Source organism: Cydia strobilella, chromosome 9 (genome assembly GCF_947568885.1).
Source record: "Cydia strobilella chromosome 9, ilCydStro3.1, whole genome shotgun sequence".
Classification (NCBI taxonomy): domain Eukaryota; kingdom Metazoa; phylum Arthropoda; class Insecta; order Lepidoptera; family Tortricidae; genus Cydia; species Cydia strobilella.
This window is the reverse complement of record NC_086049.1, coordinates 7,218,253-7,238,431: the sequence shown is the minus strand read 5'-3', so window position 1 is coordinate 7,238,431 and position 20,179 is coordinate 7,218,253. Positions and strand designations below refer to the sequence as shown.

At 38.4% G+C, this 20,179-nt stretch overlaps 1 protein-coding gene across 1 annotated transcript in view; it reads right to left on the bottom strand.

Moving 5' to 3' along the window:
* LOC134744152 (kinesin-like protein KIF19) overlaps positions 1-20,179 on the bottom strand; it is a 44,126-nt gene that overhangs the window by 19,675 nt on the left and 4,272 nt on the right. Inside the window, exons 3-4 of the mRNA XM_063677856.1 lie at positions 7,317-7,427; positions 5,484-5,669 (exon numbers count right to left, since the gene is read on the bottom strand). Of these exons, the coding sequence (XP_063533926.1) occupies positions 5,484-5,669; positions 7,317-7,427 (297 nt within the window). The remainder of the gene's footprint in view (positions 1-5,483; positions 5,670-7,316; positions 7,428-20,179) is intronic.

The window sequence follows — 20,179 nt, the reverse complement described above, 5'->3', positions numbered from 1 at the left end:
CGGGTTAACGACCGAACACGACAGTTGTTCGACCACGTGAAAACTTCTCTATGAAAGTATTACAATAGTACATTTCGATGCTAGTGCGGAAAGTATGTCACTACTTCACGAGTACCGAGATATCTTGCCACGAGCCGCAGGCGAGTGGCAAGACTCGGGACGAGTGAAGAATGACATTTCCACACGTGTATCGAACGACGTTTTTTAATACAGTTGCGAAAAAATAAGAAAAACAACAAGTAAGGAATTCGAAACTTTTATATTATTAATTCTGTGACATCATTGACATTGAAATTATGAAGAGGTGTTTTTTTAGCTGGGTGTTATTATTATTGAACCCACTTCAATGAAAGTTTTTTTTTAAATGCATGTTCTATCAGACAGAAACAATTGTAAATATAAAACATTGTACTATTATTACCCAAATATCGTTAATTACGATTATTTGTGTATCGTACATTTATAAAAACAATATCGAATGTTGCCTTTGGAAACTTAAAGCAGAAAGAAAAAACGCCTCTTCTTTGACAGGCGTTCCGTTCCATTCAGACAACTTATTAAGAACGGTTTTTCAATATTCAATATAAAAAAAGAAATAGACGTGTTATAATGATAAAGAGGTAAGTCATAAAATATGAAATATGTATATTTTTCGTATTCATTAACAGGTTTTTATGTTGATTACTACGTTTAAAGGAAACTAATATTAACACTCATCAATAAGTAGTCATGAATTGGAACAAGAATAAATTTAAAAATATTGGAAAAGTAAAAAGCACTAGTTCGCGAAAACCAACTTTCCGCACGCTAAACAGCTACGTAAAGTAGCACTTTTTGAGCAACTGTATTAAAAAAGAATTTTCAGCATTTTTGTATGTCTTACTCATAATGAGTACCTACTGACCCAACATTACTTATTTTACCTTAGCTAAATGCCACACTCCACAATGTTGACATTGACCTTTCCTACATCCAAAATTCATTAAAATAACGGTTAACCAAAACGAAAGCCCTCTGAAATAATATTTCCACCGATCGATCGACATTTCTGTTTATAAACCGTCGGCAATCCTCAGATGGGTTTGATGGTTATCCCGATGTCAATCAGTCAGGCCGTCGGCAATGACCTTGCGGGGGGCATGACATGCCGGCACTAATGGTAGCACCACCACCACCCCCACGAAACCACAGACACCCTTTAATAATAACCATCTACATATGTTATACGTGCTAACGCCACTCTCACCAAATTATAAGGACTTGACGACACGTTTAAAATTAAATGTGTTGCTGTTTGCTGTATAATTTCAGTTTAACGCCGTCATTTAAAAAGCTCACATCCTACAGTTTTATATAACCGATATCGATACTCTTGAAGCTATATATAGCGGGTCTGGGGTCCTAGCCAAGTTGCCAATCGTTTTCGCTACGACAACGAAACGCTTTCTGTCTTTATCACTCTTACATATTAGTGTCATAGAGAGACAGATAGCGTTTCGTTGTCGTAACGCAAACGATTGGCATCTTGGCTAGGACTTGTGGTTTCATTAATATTAAAGGGGATTATTAGTAGCCATGGTTAAAAAGGCAGTTATTATACCTACCGTTTGATAAAATAAGTGTATAAGGAGGTATACATATAAAGTATGTTGCCTAAACAACACGAAACCGAACAAAAACATGCGCAACTCATAAAATGAAAACTGTTTTTTACATTCCCACAAGAATATTAGATACAGTGTAACAAATGATTACTGCATAAGTGTAACAAATGATTACTGCATAAGTGTAACAAATGATTACTGCATAAGTGTAACAAATGATTACTGCATAAGTGGACCTAAATTGACGTGGAAGGAGTTATAATAAGCACTCGTAAAGCTAAACAGGAGTAAAAGCAAGCAACACCTTGTTGGGCCTGCATTTTTCATTAGGTACTGGCCTGATTGTGCCCGTTTATGCTAAAAATTGTGTATTAGCATAACATCCGGTCGGTCAAGGTCCGTCGTTATATTAGCATAAGGAACGCTTAATTTTCGAATAGTTTATTATATCACAGTGTTTATTACCACTAAAATGTACAGCAACAATTCCAAGGTTGTAGGTAAACCGGCCTGTTTTTGGACAAGGTACAACTTGTACAAGTATGTCGATTCTTATAGAGAGAACGCTTAAATAAAAACTTTTGCGAGACCACCGAATATAAGGTCTGCCAGTTCTCGTTAATAGAAAAAAGTTTGCAATACTATCGTACATTTATTGTTTATTAGTAAAACACAATTTTGGAACTAATTACAAAATCGAAAAAAAAAAATTAATGGACACCTTAGGGGCCCGAATTAGACGAAACGTATGGGTCCCACTGGCGTTCATAATTTTTTTCACGATTTTCACATGGGAAACCATATTCAAGGGATACGACGCTACAATCACCCAGTAAATTATGTCAGACATAGGTACTCGTAGGTACATACCTTACACATACTTATTTATTAATACAACTCTTTTTTTCTTCATGGTTTAAAATACATTATTCATCGTGGCCTATTAAAGGCGTATTAAATTAAATTATTATATTAAATTAAAATTAAGGTCACTCACGCAACATAATCAACATGTCGAGCAATCATCGACTGTATATGTAGGTATATGTACGTGAGTGACCTGGTTTAATATACAATTTAATATGTCAGTGTCTCACGGAAGTTTTGTTATTAGAGACGTATCAAGCTTCTGGAAAAAGCACCGCTAATTGTGTAAACGTTAGATACAGCCCAGAAACTGAGCCGATTCTCGCCATGCTATGAATTGTATTTATTAGGTATCATAAGATCACAACATTGGCAACTGGCGAATTGTTAAAATGAATTAACATACAATTTCAGTATGAATGGTAAAGCAACAATTGGCTTGCAAATACATAGTACAGTCGACATTGACTTGACACGGGTAGCTCAATCCATTGTAACAACGTTAACGTACGAGCCGAATAAAAGAACACAGCTTTTCACTTGTCAGTGAACGGCCTCGGCGAAGTATCCCGTTCGCATTAATAAAAGACGACAGAAAACCTTTTCTATTCATCTAATATCCCGTTAAAGAACATATTGTTGGATTAAAACAGTACAATAGGACTTTCTTGAGCGAAAAGGCGTTTTAATACAAGGTCGTTCCACTATGATTGTGTTTGAGGCGCATCATTAACGGTTAATTGACCTTGCACCAAATTAATATTGATTTAACATAGGTTAGTTGTTTATCCGACTGCTTAAAAAGAAGGTTTTCAATTTAACGGGTTTTAGTATTAAGTAGTTACATTTTCAGTGGGTTTGACTCACATGCTGATGCGCGGGTGAGTAGCTATTTTCGCTTGCTACGAGCTACGACGCCTGCCGACCTATAATGTTCCGATTTTTTATTTAGATTTTACTTAGATTTGAGTATAACTATAAAGACACTTACGAGTATGTAATTTGTACTTAAAAGTAAAATATAAAACAGTAATTGAAGGGATGTTTACAAAAACAACATAACTACACTAGATACCTATGATTTTTACAGAAAACCAATGAGACTAGGTACTTATTAGAGATAAATATTTTATAGATGATTTTAAAACATTATGGCCAATAGTTCAGGAAAATACTCAAGTCAACTCGGGAATAAATATACTAAGTAATATACTACTACACATTTGAAAACCCTTTATTTTGAAAAAAAAATAGTATAGTAGTTAGGTTCACTTATGCGGTTTTTGGAAAATTTTGTTAATTATGTTCTTTTTCAACTGCCGGAAGCACATTTCTCAAAATCCGTCATGCCATTTTGGCTACAGAGCGTGCCAAGTACCTACAGAAATAAAATACTACCCACATAAAACATACCGCATGTGGACACGTGTAACCAAACTTCCTTAAAAACCGGCCAAGTGCGAGTTGGACTCGCGCACCGAGGGTTCCGTTCCGTACTTTTTAGTATTTGTTGTTATAGCGGCAACAGAAATACATCATCTGTGAAAATTTCAACTGTCTAGCTATCACGGTTCATGAGATACAGCCTGGCGACAGACGGACAGCGGAGTCTTTGTAATAGGGTCCCGTTTTTACCCTTTGGGTACGGAACCCTAAAAAGGCAAAAAAGAATGCTCTTTTCTTCGACAGTATGGATATTGTAATGGCAGTGTGGCACAACAAAGCATCGTGACTGCAAATGCATTCGCTCGCATCGTAAAAATGATGCATCATAAGTATTCCACACCACACTAAATCATCATACATTATGCACGACACGGCACGCGGTAACTCGCTATTATTAGGACACCGTCACGCAGACCTTGGCTGTTATACTGACACTGTTCGTCGCAGGAAACCAGTATAAGAGTACCTTCGAGTTATATGACAACAATTCGTTATCAGAGTTCAAATTTATAATGGTACGCCTGAGGCAAACGCTGCGCTTCGTATAGGATACTATGGTAAGCCGTTGTGTTGAAAAGGAAAATGTATTCACATTTTCCTAAGCATTAACGTTCTTTTTTATTTGTCACAACGGATTTATGTTACTTCCTTTGCTTAGGTACACAACGCGTCGTATAGAATGAACCAGTATAACTATGACATCAAATTCCGTAACAACTATGCTATGTCCATGCAATCGGAGGAATTTATACCTCGGTTATCAATGGGAATACGGAATACCGTCCCTGTATTTCAGTGGTGTGTTTTAGTAATTATGGTCTGACTAAATGAGTAATGCAAATTGTTCGGTCGCGTAATCTATTGTCACATGCGAGCATGTACCTGGGTAAATCGTGTAACAAAGTCGGTACGTTAAATACAGCCGATGTGAAAGACCGGTAAGTGCTTGCAATTTTTCATGTTATATTAACTCGACTTGACTCGACGCAACTAAATAGCACTCATTACTACCACAATATTTATTTGTAGATAATCGGCAACTTTTGAACATTAGGTTTAACTGGTAAGTGATGACCCGCTAAGAGAAGTTTTTTTAACGAACGGCTGATTTGCAATATTAGACGGATACTAATGGCAAAAACGCCTCAGCTATTTCCAAATTGCAACAAAGATGTTAAAATCTTATAGACTTTTTAGGCACACTATAGTCCTGTAGACTGTAACAGGCAATGTGAAATGCATGTAGAAGAAAAAGACAGTCTAGCCCCGCGAACTGTATAGTGAGTACGAATACAAACCTCGTAAGCCGAGGGTTGTTCGCTTTCAGCGATGAATGCTGGTAAATGTGTGCGGTCATGGTGTGCGTGCAGACCGTGCAGGACGTGCCCTACGCGAACACTAAACCCGCGAACTAGTGTACTAACCTCGTAGGCCGAGGTCTGGTTGCTCTCCGCGATGCTGGTGAAGAGGTGCGCTAGCGCGCACGACATGAGCCCGGACGTGTTGTGCGTCTTGCCCGCGCCAGTCGCGCCGCACGCGAACACTCTCCGGAACTAGAATACGAACCTCATAGGCCGAGGGCTGGTCGCTATTCGCGATGCTGGTAAAGAGGTGCGAGAGCGCGCGCGACATGAGCCCGGTCATGGTGTGCGTCTTGCCCGCGCCGGTCGCGCCGTACGCGAACACTGCACCCGCGAACCCTTGCAACGCGCCGCCTACTAGTGGAGCGCATACTGCCTCGTACACTTCCTCCTGAAAGCGGACCATGGTGTAAGAATCTACTTACAACTAGGTAAATATCAAACACTAAGTTAGATCGATAATCGGACTAATTTATCCGTCCTTAGCATTTAACCGGTAGGTATGTATACGAATATATCAGATTTGAAATTTGACCTTAAATACCATGGAATATGTATAATTACCTACCTGAACCTGAAACATTCTATCAACAGATTTTTAACAATTCCTCGATAACGTGGCTAATCTAAATCGATTATAATTGATGATGGTGGCTAATAAAAGGATTCAAATATATTAACCGCCATTATTTTTTGTTGTTCCGAAATCAATATTTCGTTTCCAACTACTACTATTATGTAGAGATTGTAGAGTTTCGAAAAAGTAGGCATGTGATATATGCTTTATTGTACAAGTCGTAGATGGAAAACATGTATGTGCCTATCGAGTTTTTATATACTATAATATAACACATAATATATAGTCCTCCTCATCGATTTCGATGACGGCGACCTCAGAAATTATGGATTACGCCTATTATGGCTCGGCTCGAATGTGGCTGGCCAGGCCGAACTTGGTCTTAAAGACTCTACTGCAGGTGCTACAATAAAGTTGGCCAGACGCGTTATCGTATACGCGTACGAGGGCTTCGGTCTCTCTTTACGTTGTTGGCGTTTGACATCTATGATATTGAGGCGGTTTTCTTCAAACGATTTGATGCGGTTAAAGATGGTCGACCGCCAAGATGACCTGTCTGTAGCAAGCTCCTCCCAACGCTCAGGATCGATGTTGCAAGCGTTCAGGTGTCGTTTAAGCACGTCCTTATAACGCAGATGCTGACCGCCGTGCTTCCGCTTGCCTTCCACCAATTTAGAGTATAATACGGTCTTTGGCAAGCGGCGGTCATCCATACGGAGGATATGCCCACACCACCTTAGCTGTCGCTGCATTAGTAGAGCCTCCATGCCATAGAGCCCGGAACGACGCAGAACCTCAGAATTTAGAACTCGGTCTTGCCATTTGATTCTGAGTATATGTCTTAGACACCTTGGGTGATAGATGTCTAGCTTTTTTATATCGGATTTGTAAAGGCACCATGTCTCTGAGCCGTACAAAAGGACCGAGATGATTAGCTTCTTGTAGACGCTAATCTTCGTCTCTAGCTTAATAATATTATGGGACTTCCAAATCCGGTCAGCGAGTCGTCCGAAATTGGCAGCGGCGTTAGCGATGCGGAATGGTATTTCCGAAGCCAAGGTGTTGTCATGCCGGATAGTACTTCCAAGGTATTTAAAGCGTGATACCTTATCTAGTGGTTTTCCATCTACACATAATACATAGGTACTGAAGTAAATACCTCCTACTACCGAAGTAGTGCTTAATAGTAGAATAGGTGTAAGAAAAATCGTGCCTCGAGCTGAAGTAGAGGTCACTGTACGATCCCGTATATTATTATGCGGTATCTCTGTGACGAATGTTAACGTTTGACAATTCAGTTGCCACGAAACATGTGCCTCCGTATTGTGCCATATACATAGGTCGGCTATCAAACTGGAGGGCACGATTTTTTTCTAGACTTTACACCTCTTCCACAATCAATACCTCTTTGCTGCTGCTAAACTACCATGAGTCTTAATATTTATGAGTTATGACACTTACTTGTGTGCTGCCTTCACTGAAAACTCTGTCGTAGACGTAATGCTTGTCGTTGACTCGTCGTTGGCGGAGGACATCTCGCCGGCTGTCCGACTCTTCTTCCAACACCAACATCTGTTCACATTACGACCAACATTAACTTGTATATAGGTATATTAGGTATACGGATTTATATAAGTGACACATGACGTCACTAAAACAAAACTGATTTAAAAACACGCCAATTTAGCCGCGTTAAGTGTCTCAACAAGAACCCACCGCCAAAGAGCCGCCGCCATAAAAAAGAAAACAGACAATCTATTAAATTACAATAGTTATTTGTACAACAAGAGAGGAAAGTTGTTTTTCTTGCGAGTGTTTATTTTGAGTCCCGAGAAAGGGAAAGATTCTATAATTGAATCACGATCGAAGCGAATGATTCTAAGTTAGAATCTTGAGCGTAGCGAGGGACTCAAAAACACGAGATGTAAAATTACTTTGCTCTCGTGTTGCACATATATTTTTTTACCTCAGTAGTGAGAACATATTAAAGGTTAAATGTATATCGAATTACACAGAATAATACAGAGAGAAAAAATAGAAGTATGAAGTGGCAGTTCATGGCCTTCACTAAATTAAAAACCGGCCAAGTGCGAATCGGACTCGCGTTCCAAGGGTTCCGTACATTCCACAATTTTTAACAGTGTATTTTTTATGTAAAACGTGAGTAAAATGTCTTCTGTCTGTCGAAATCCGTAGGGGTCGCATCAAAACCTAATAAGTAATTAAGTCCGACTCACGCTTGACTGCACATTTCTAATAGGTTTTCCTGTGATCCATAGGAAAAGAACTATTTTGTGTATTTTTTTCAAAATATTAGTCCTAGTAGTTTCGGAGAAAAAGGCGGGGATGGTAATTTTTTGGCTATTTCTTAAATAACTTCTAAACTATTTATATTAAAATTACAAAAAAAATATATTTGAGATTCTCACAACGATCTCTTTCATTTGATATGTAACACGATATAGTTTAAAAAAACTTTATTTTTTAATTTTCCCATTTACCCCCCAAAAGTGGCCCCCATGTTAAAGGGGCCCACTGACTATCAGTCCGCCGGACGATATCGGCCTATCAGTTGACAATAATTTGACAGTTCCGAACAACTGACAGGCCGATATCGTCCGGCGGACTGATAGTCAGTGGGCCCCTTAAAAATTCATTTGTTTACGTTACATGTCCGTCTTTGGGTCACAAACTTACATATGTGTACCAAATTTCAACTTAATTGGTCCAGAAGAGTTTTTCCAGTACAATAATGAATCTATTTAATTTTGACATGTGCATCGTAAATGAATCATTGTTTTTTTTTTTTTTTTTAGTTAAGTATTTGTTTTTGTATGGATTGACATGTTATCAAATATTTAATTAAATTGTTTGTAGTTATTACAAATTATGAATTTTATTTTATTTGTTTTTCACTTGTTATTTAATTTATTTAATTTTATTATTAAAAATGTATTTATTTGCTGACATGTCCCATAATTACTCAGTTTAATTAAGTTATAAGCATGTATGTAATTAGTTCTTAAGATTTCTAACACAATGCATTATTGTTAAAGAAATAAATAAATGAAAAATAAATGAAAAAAAATTAAAAGTAGTTTCGGAGAAAATAGGCTGTGACAGACGGACAGACAGACGCACGAGTAAACCTATAAGGGTTCCGTTTTTTCCTTTTGAGGTACGGAACCCTAAAAACCTACTTTGTTTCACTCCCTGGAGGAAAGAAATTCGCACTTTCCTCACTCCAGGGAGTGACGAAAGTAGGCTTGTTCGAGCTGCTGAAGTGAATACATTTTAATCCCTCCTACCTCCTACGCATTAGGTACAAAAACATTTTATGCCAAACATGCCTTAACATCATTTTCGAAAATAGCTAATATTCTTCAAACTGCTGAATCGATTTTTATCAAACATTAGCTATATAAGAACCACCGCCAGGAAACTCTTTCACGTAAAAAACGCATCGAAATCGGGGGATTTGAGAGCTACGATGCCACAGACGAAAGACAGACAGACATTGGCGTCAAATATAAATAATAACCCTATTTTTGCATCGGGGGTTAAAAAAGGAAATAGGCATTTATCTGGGAAATGAAATACGTAATAAGTATTGATTTGTTGAAATATGTGCTCAATAGGGTTTTCCACAAATTTTTATTAATGGAATGGTATCAGTCGAGGATCAGTCTTAAAGCAATACAAAAGTCACAAATGATGGTCAAAGTGCCAAATCTGGCACCCGCACTAATACTGACGAAACGCTTCTAACAAATTGGCATTACATCGTGACGTCAGCATGTAACGTCGGTATGTATATTGCTTAGAAGCCGTGGAAAACAAGGAAATTGAGATTTTGTCGGTGAAATATTGCGTTTATGTATATTGTTGCTGTACATTAATAAAATATAAGGAATCGAGTGGTACCATTATTTTTTTCCTATTTGGAAGTATTTTTTTTAAACTGAAGTCTTGTATACATATATTTATTATTCCCATATATTTATTGTGATAAATTGCTCATTTTCTAACTATTTAACTAGATTTTTTAATTGTTCAGCAAAATCCAAAAACAGAGATAATAGAGTAGGCGTCCCGCAGGGAAGCATCTTTGGCCCATTACTTTTCTTAATTTATATTAACAACTTACCTGACGTATCAAATCACGATTGCACTTTATTTGCAGATGACATTTCTTTGATAGTACCCCTAAATGATAATTATAATAATGAAGAATATAATAATGACATAAACAATACTATTTATACAATAATTAAATGGCTTAAATGTAATAATTTGAATCTAAATATTAATAAAACAACTTATGTGCAATTTCACAACTTATATGGCAAAAAACGGGACCTAAAAGTTGAATATGATGGTAAAACTTTAGTAGAGAATAACCAAGTGCCATTTCTTGGAATACTTTTAGATGATAAGTACTCTTGGAAATTGCACATCGACAAAATATGTGGAAGAACAAATAGCTTTGCCTATGCTCTTTGGCGTCTGACTAAAGTAACGAATAGACAAACTGCTATTCAAGCATATCATGGCTACATTTGCTCGATACTTAGATACGGGATTTTGATATGGGGTAACTCGGTGCATATAAATAGACTTTTTATCGCACAAAAACAATGCATACGCAATATTTGTGATGTACGACAGCATGTATCTTGTAAACCTTTATTCAAAGAGCTTAAACTTTAAACATTGCTATCACTGTACATCTATGAAATGTGTGTTTTTGTAAAGACAAATCCAAATCTATTTAAAAAAGTGTGTCATATTTTAATACCCGTTACCCAGATAACTTGTATGGCCATTAGATTATTTAATGCTCTTCCGAATAATCTCAAACTTGTCCTTAAGGGAACTGAAAAGAAAACTTTCACAATGGTTGCTAGAGGAATGTTTCTACTCTGTTAACGAATTCCTGAAGAGAAATGAAATTGCCCGTAGTTATTAAGCACCTATTATGTTACTGAATGTATTGTATATAGATTCGTAATAATAGTTTTTTCCCCTCACAAGCTCGGAAAGTTGTCGTTTATCCTTCAATACAAGCGGGGAAAAACGCGATTTATCCACTAGTGGGGAAAGTAATTTGACCTTGGATGGAGCGTATTTAAGTAGCTTGACAGATAACAAAACGTAAAACGCTCATAATAATGGTTCGTTCGATATGAATTATCATTAAATAAATGGTTTGAGAATCTAATAAAAAAGACCAAATTTAGCTTTATATAATAATTTTAAATTTAATTTAAGTAAACCTTAAATTTCCATAAGAAACGTTAGATTCTTTATTTATATAAATATAATTCTGAACGCACGAGTTGAGTCGATGCAATTTCAAAACGCATCGTTGACATTTCATACGTCAGAACAGAAATGTCAACATTGTCAACAAATTTTTTACTTAAAAACACTTCTCACCGGACTTCCGGTTCGAGCGCAATCTTGATAGTTAGCATCGTGATTAATTACTTTGTTTTTTGCTTATTAATATTGTTTAAAGTGTAATATCGATAGCTTATTATACAGTAAACTAATGTGGTAGTGTGCAGTGAATGGAGAATTAATTTTGAAGCGCGTTTAACCACCATCTTGGAGTCAACGGCCGGTAGTCCACGTGCTTCTTGTAAAGACTAGCTATCGATTTACAAGAGCTAACAAATCACCGTACACTGTCTTGTACAACCGTACAATTTTTGTCGTTTGTAAACCTCTCAATACCTTGATACTGGCGAAATAGTCCCACTGGGCTGAAGCCATAATTTTAAAAGAAGAAGAAGAACACTTCTCACCGAATTTCCAGTGTTTTCTGTTATAATATCGTAAAAAAGTAAGTGATTCCAGTGATGAAGATTATCTAACGCCTGTGAATGTTGGACTTTCCTCGCTATAGTGAGGTGAAAAGTTTTGTGTTACACACGGGCGCAAATGTATTTTACTTCTCGTGTGTTGAAACACTCGCTACGCTCAGGATTCTATTTTAGAACCACTCGCTTCGCTCGTGGTTCACCTATAGAATCCTTTCGCTTCCTCGTGTTTCAATTCTACACTCGCGGGTAAAATACAACTTTGCACCCTTGTATAACAAATAACTATAATTATACTAGAATAAGTACTAATATTTGCATGTCTTAAATTGACAAAGCATGTGAAACTCTCTTCTATTGTAAATACCTTTGTAACCATGTTTTACGCAAATAAATTTCTGATTTCTGATTAGTTATAAAATTCAACATGTGGAAGCAACCCTATTGCCCATTGATATTCTAACATTCACCTTGGTCAGGATCTAGATAAACAGTTGGCCTGAGCATCATTCAAGTAAAATTCAATCACGCAATGCAATACGATTAAATCAAATGGAATTTTAATGTTCCACCCCTCCGCAGTAATTACAGCGGCCTTATTCTAGAATCTGATATATCAAAAATGATATTTAAAACGCATTGCTACGAGCAGCTTTAAAGTACGTACGTACAGGCATAAGCAAGTCATAGATATCGAATTGACATTACATTGATTTCGAATTTTCGTTTTTGAACATCCCTTGGCTTTTGTTCGTAAATGTTTAATCATGTTTCACTCACACGTACCAGGCTGCATTCACACGTGTCAAGGTATTCGACTTCGTTTTTGATAGCTAGTGATATGGCCATTACTACTCGTAACATTAATTTTATCCGGTGACATGAGACTAGACGGCAATTCGACTTGTCACGTTGTCAGAACGACAGGTAATAAGTGTCATAATGTGATTAGATACAGCACATTTGTGTAAAATGAGAAGTGGGCATAAATGTGATGGATACCTCACAAACTGCCACCACAACTAATCGCATAGGCCCCAAGACATCGTTAAATGTTGTAAAAAATCGAATACAGTCCTAGAATAGTAAATGCCATTTCAGGTTTAAGGGGCTACCTGAGGTTTTCATCGATTTTTGACAAGTTTTGAATCGTATCTCCTACTTTTGCACTACATATAGAATTATAAGACAAGCGGTTATCGGTTCTTCAATCTTTTATCTCCATTTTTGTCTACCGGATTGTGAAAAAAATGAATACTTATTTATTTATGATTGTTTTAAACATTGTCTAAAAAAACACTTTTTTCGTATCTCGATTGCTGTGAAAGATCTTACTTATGCGAAATCTACATATTAGGGTTCGTCTTAGACGTCTCTAAAAATTTGTCTAAGGTTTTAATTAACACAAAAGTTATGGCCAGAAAACCAGTTTTTTGGCCTAAAATTGTTCAACTTTGATGCCAAATATTTCGAAAACAATGAACTTTGAAGTAAATATGGGATATATTGCTAAAATCCGTTGCTGTTAATATGATAAGCTACAAAAAAACATTAGAAAACTAAGGGATTCAAATCGAAGGTCCATGGCATGGAAGGGGCATGGGATCCCCTTAATTGGAATTCTGCTGTATCGGGCGGTTGGTCTAAATAACTAGAGGTTTTATGATGTTTAACGCTATACTTTTTGTAGGCAGGTACTATTTCAAACTTGATTAAGATTTCGCTAAAGAAAAAGGTGTGTGACTGTGACTGATGGACTATAAAGCATAAATTCATTTCAATCTCAGAGCTTTCTTTGTTTAAACAAGGACCATAGTTTAAATTATGATTTTTATGATAAGAATATTATGCCCCTAGACATACAGACATACAGTAATATTTTAAAAGAGACAGTTCAAGAAAGACATTGGACTGAATTACAAACTTAAATCCATACACCTACAAGTGTCATCAGCGTGAAATAATATGTGACGTTGCACGGAAAAAGGTACCTTATGGCGGCTAGCGCTTAGGGTGTTATTTACGTCGCTCCTATACGAATACGCTGCTATGCGTCGTAAGCGCCAACCGCCACATGGTACCTTTACCCGTGGGACGTCACATATCTTAAATTCAATTCCAAACACGGGGCCTTTGTATGTAAATGTGCATGTAAATATAGGTATAAGTTTGGTTCGTTATTTATTTACGTAGGTAAGTTACATAGTCCTAGTGCATGTTTTAGATTGCAGTAGTTGCAGCTACTATATGTATACTATCATATATCATATGTCATTCCATTGTTATGAGATAGTTATGAGAATGACTTTATCAAAGTCACTTTGTTTGTGTTATGTTATTATAGTTTACATTTTGCTACACTATAGCATTGGGCAACTCATATGATAGCTGTATCGTTATTATTAATAAATAAATAAATAAAATCATATACTAACCTAACCTAACAACCGTATTTGATAGAAGGAGAGTCAAACAGCGAAATTATATCTTTTAGCTTTAAAACTGCGAACTAGGCCTCTGAACTATCAACAGTAATTATGGGACTGGGTCAAATTATAATTGTTAGCGACTATTTAACACGGTAGTACGAGTATACTAATTTAAGTAATTACATTTTAAATTCCACCGACAAAATTATAAGAGACAAAATTAACAGTAATCTGTAGTAAGCAGATTGCTGACAATTTTAAGACATAAATTAACGTTTAAATATAAGTAATAAGTACAAACAGCAACACGTTAAGAGTGTTGCTGTTTGTGGGCCTTATTACAAATGCATAAGGTCCACCGATGGACAGTTAACAGTGTGGGCGATGTTACTTATATACCTACCTAATTATTATTTATAGAGTTAATTTATTTCTAAAGAATTCAATTTCTTGGTCGTAGTATAAAAGTAATTGCTATTAATTCTACTACTTAGGTACTTGTGGCCAAACCTGTAGCTATAGGTCTTAACATTCAATGGCGTGACTAACTGCCAGTGCAGTGCCTTGGTGTGCATTTTATTTACGTACTTATTATTATTATTATTTTTTTACTAGCCTAATTTAGTGTCCCACTGCTGGGCAAAGGCCTCCCCTCGTTTCCTCCACTCGACCCTGTCGTTTGTAGTGTCCCGCCAATCCGGATAAAATGCGTCTAAGTCGTCCCGCCATCTCCTTTTCGGCCTGCCTGCACCCCGGCCAGCACCATCTATGGTGTTCTGTGGGTCCCACTCGGTAACCATTTTGGCCCACCTTTCAGGGTGCATGCGGCAGACATGCCCAGCCCAGTCCCACTTAAGCTTAGCGGTCTGGACACTGTCACCCCCCCCCAACTATTACTATAAGCTACTCTTATGCTAACCACCTCTTAAGAATTTACCCCTAAAATTTGGCAATGTGATCGTCTAGATAGTAGTTAGAACCCCTCGAAGTGTACCGCGGAACCCTAGATTCTTTAATGAGTATCGACTAAATTTTGGACTCCGGTATTATTCTATTATTACCTATATTTTAAGGAATATTTATATTTATGGTTCTGAAGATATATTAATATGAAACTAAAGGAATATTTTAATAGTTACAGTAGTAGAAATAGTAGATTGTGTCGCTAGGGAAGAAATTGACATATTTACGGTGAGGCCGCACATCAAATCCTGAACGAAGCGAATGATTCCATAATTGAAAACTGAGCGTAGCGAAGCATTCTAAAATAGTATTCCGAGCGTAGTGAAGAAACTAATATTACAATTTTGTTAAATCTATTTGTGTAATGTAAATGCTGTTAAAGGCTTACTATATATGACGTTATTTAGGTAATTGCAGCATACATGGTTAATATGAAGTTAAAAATGTTATTGGAAAAATGAGTTTAAAAATGTTTTTGGTGAAGTCCCGCTACGCCTATTAAGCCTTCGGGATAACATACGAAGCAGCACTCCCAGGATAAGCCCATTTACACCCTAGCTTTTTAGGAAAAGTTATAATTATACTATCACCTTCTAAACGATGTGTGAGTTCACACGTACTGCTTCGCATGCTCGATGCGGGTCAGAAGGCCTTATCCCGTTTTTAAAACATCATTCGGGTCACCTATCCTAACATTGTAGCCAGACGGGCTAAGACCAACGCTTCGCAACCTAAGCATTCCTAGATGATCTGATGAAAGAAGCGCCAAGTATCATCAGTCAATCAAAATTACTTCTTTTTTTATGTTCAAAAGCTAGGGATACTAATCCCTTTTCCCAATTCCCAGAACTAAAAGTATAGACTAAATTTCTAGTCTTTTAGATGTATAAACGAAGCACTAATGTTATTTGCTATATTTTATGAGACTGAAATATCAAGTTGAGCATTATTCCACTCAATTTTCCCATTGGACTGCTCTTGCCTGCCAAGGGGTCCCTAAAACAAACCATTCTTCTATCCCAGAACGATCTGTATGCCTAAACCCATCTTGATATTTTAAGAATTTATTTTGTAAATACCTTAGACACCTGATTGCAAAACTCAGTACCTCGTTTTTACTCCAAAAACCAGAAATTTAATAGATAAAAAATAAAGATTTCATAGGAATTTAATTTATTTTCCCCAGATAAATTAAAAGTTAGAAAGATTTAGGCAAAAGAATCCTTTACCTTTTAAATACACATATTTTAGGTTAATGAAGCCATATTTTTAAGTCTTTAAAAGAAGAATTTATATCAACCATATCAGTCTTAGACCAAGCATAAAAGAGACCCTACACACAAATACCTACAGACAAATAGTGTATGACTCTACCCTATTTATAGTCCTACCCTCTGGCCCTACTCTAGGTACACCCAAAGCACAGATCGCACTTACCATTGACCTAGTGCCTTGGAATATACACAAGTGTATCCCTACTAGAAGCTGGAAAGTTCGGTAGACCAAACCGAGATTAGCAAAACTAATGGTCCGTGTATTTGACTCCCCCTCCTACGCCCGCGGGCCAAAAGAAGTAGGAAGTAAGTCGCCCTATTCCGTGTCTATCAGTGGATCGGCACCCTTTGCACACACCAGCACCAACCACATGAGAAGTCCTGCCGCAACTAAGACTAAGTATATAATAACAGTCACGACAGAATCCTTCCCCGCAATCAGCACTAGCATGCGCCAGAGCACCGAAATATATAAATAGATTTAATAGGGGACCAGATCCCAATTACTGCCGACTTTAGTGAGCTCAGATTACTCCGAATGGCACGCACGTGATGCCCTCACTTCCATCTAACAGCTGGGCTTTGAGACCTGGGAGATAGTTCATCTCTTATGTTGGTAAAGAAGAGATGCCAGGCCCTCTCAAGCCTGGAACTAAAAGACTCCTAACCACCCATCACCTTTAACACCGCCAGGCGTGATGAATGTTTAGTTGGACAAACTGTCAGTCCAAGCAATGATCTGGCTTCAAATATAGCAAAAGACCCCATAGAAAAGACACTAAAATAACTAAGAGTAATTTTACTAGTATAATTTCTCACAAAACAAACAAACTAAATAAAGAAGTGAAATTCCCTTAGGCACCATTATCCAAGCTTAACATTACGAAAATTACTTCTCGCAAAATTAAACCTAGACACAATTTCAAGTACCTGCTATGCAACGATATTGTCCCTGCATAACGTGGCGGCACTTAGAACAATACAGTGTAGAAAATTTCACTTCACGGCACAACACTACACACAACACATCAGTAAAGAATCTCCACCATAGTCCAAGTTTAGCGTTACGACGATATTGTCCCCGTAAAACCAAACACAGACCAATTCCAAGTCCTTGCTATGCAACGATATTGTCCCTGCATAACGTGGCGGCACTCGGAACAACTCAGTATCGAAAACTTTACAATAAAATAAAACCCATACATAGCAGCAAAGAATCTCCACAATAGTCTAGGTTCAGCGTTACGACGATATTGTCCCCGTAAAACCAAACGCAGACACAAATTCTAAGTTTAAATTTACCAAGATAATTCCAAGTAAAACAAACACAGAAAAAGTAGCAGAGAAACTTCGCTTACCAGTACGAAAATTACGCCCAAAAGCCAGAGTCACGACTAGTCCGATGGTTGAAGAATGAATGAATCCCCCCGTGCCCACTCCGGCCTTTTATACCTTTTAGTAGCGACAGGCGACTTGCGACAGGCGACAGGCGACAAGCGACCGGCGACTGACGACAAGCGACCGACGACTGGCGACATAACAATAGGATATTGACGACAAGCGACCAGCGACCGGCGACAAGCGACAAGCGACCGGCGACAAGCGACAAGCGACCGGCGACATAACAATAGGATACTGACGACAAGCGACAGGCGACCGGCGACCGGCGACCGGCGACCGGCGACCGGCGACAGGCGACAGGCGACAAGCTACAAGCGACAGGCGACAAGAGACAGGCGACCAGCGACAGGCGACAAGAGACAGGCGACAGGCGACAAGAGACAGGCGACCGGCGACAGGCGACCAGCGACAGGCGACCAGCGACAGGCGACCAGCGACAGGCGACAGGCGACAAGAGACAGGCGACAAAAGACAGGCGACCAGCGACAGGCGACCGGCGACAGGCGACAAGAGACAAGCGACAGGCGACAAGAGACAGGCGACAAGAGACAGGCGACCAGCGACAGGCGACCGACGACAAGCGACCGACGACAAGCGACCGACGACAAGCGACCGACGACAAGCGACCGACGACAAGCGACCGACGACAAGCGACAGGCGACCGGCGACAGGCGACCGGCGACAGGCGACCAGCGACAGGCGACCAGCGACAGGCGACCAGCGACAGGCGACCAGCGACAGGCGACCAGCGACAGGCGACCAGCGACAGGCGACCAGCGACAGGCGACAGGCGACAGGCGACAGGCGACAAGAGACAAGCGACAGGCGACCGGCGACAAGCGACAGGCGACTTATTAAGACAAACATTATCCAAAAAGTACCAGGATACCAGAATTGAGAAGGAGGTCGTTCGCCCCATGGCACATAACGGCGCTCGACTCAAGAAGAAGGTCATATGTCCAATTGTGATTACTAATCCTTACGGCCTATATCTTAACGTTTACAATCACTAAATGTCGATTTCCCCGATATCTATCCCTTTCACGCACGCGATGTTTTAGAAGGACAGAGACATTTACAACGACATCCACATTTCACGCACACATAGATAGCAGTTCAGTTTGAGGAGCCCAAACAAATTATAAAAAAAAAAGGTGCGTTCTGAAATCCATTACGTATGAATCTGATATATTATTTTACTTTATGATATTTTTAGTTTATTTCCGAATTCTTCACTCCAACGTGTTTTACGTTTATTAATAACAAATATGTTTAAAACAACTTCCGGAAATTAAGATTTAACTATCTTTTACACGTAAATTTTACGATCAGAATGTAGTATCAAAAACGTTATTGCATGTCATATTGTACCAGGAGCACCTAAACGTCAGTTCGACATCCTGTCAAGCTGTCAGTCTCCGTGTCATTGTCAGCGCGCTGCAATTTGTTATTGAACCTTTTTGTTTATTTCTAAGTTAAAAACAAGGGTTAATTTAACGAGAACACTAGTGTTAAATAGTAAAGCATGGAATTAAGTGCTTCAAGTTTCATCTGTCAGAATATTTAGTGGAATTATGAACGAAATATGCGTCTGAAGAGGATTTCAGTTTTACAAAGGTATATTTTCCCATCTTCTATGTTTTTTGTAATGATAAATGAGCTTAATACTAGGCTATAGGGATACGACCAGTCACAACACCTACATCTACAACTCGAGTTCTGGAGCGCAGTTCCGTGTTTCTGATTCTATCAGTTCTGCGAACACCTAGTATACTGCGCTCCATCGCTCGCTGGCAAACCTTGAGTTTGGACTTTAAACTTACTTATTATATTCTTTATTTATTTTCTTTTCTTTCTTTCTTAGGTTAGGTATTTATTTTCTTTCTTAGGTTAGGTATTTTATAACATGAATATAAATTATATTCATGTTATTTAGGTACTTATTATTATTATTATCGTATGGCTTTATTCAATAATTAAATTAAATTTACGAAGGTTAACATTATATGTACACTTATAGCTTAATTACTAGGTTTGATAACCAATCCCTGGCATCCGCGCAGTTATTGTATGCAGATCCTTCATGTCTCCCGAAAAACGTCTCCTGGGGCATTCCTCCACAATGTGCGCAGTTGTTTGGTCTGGCGCGCCACAGTCACAGTTTGGTGAGGGCTCGTAGCCCCATTTGTGGAGGTTGTGGTTACAGCAGCTGACGACGGACCTTATTCTGTTCAGTGTGACCCAGATCTTTCGCGGCTCATCTAGACCGGGTGGTTCTTGTGTTGGGTTGATGTCGATGTTATTGGGGAGCTGAGTTTGTGTACTGCACGAGTTCCAGCTCTCCGTCCATTCCAGGTTAACGCAGAAAGATTCTGGGCCTTGGATTTGGGAATCTGACCAGATAAGATAGGTCTAAGAGATTTGAGGCGCGT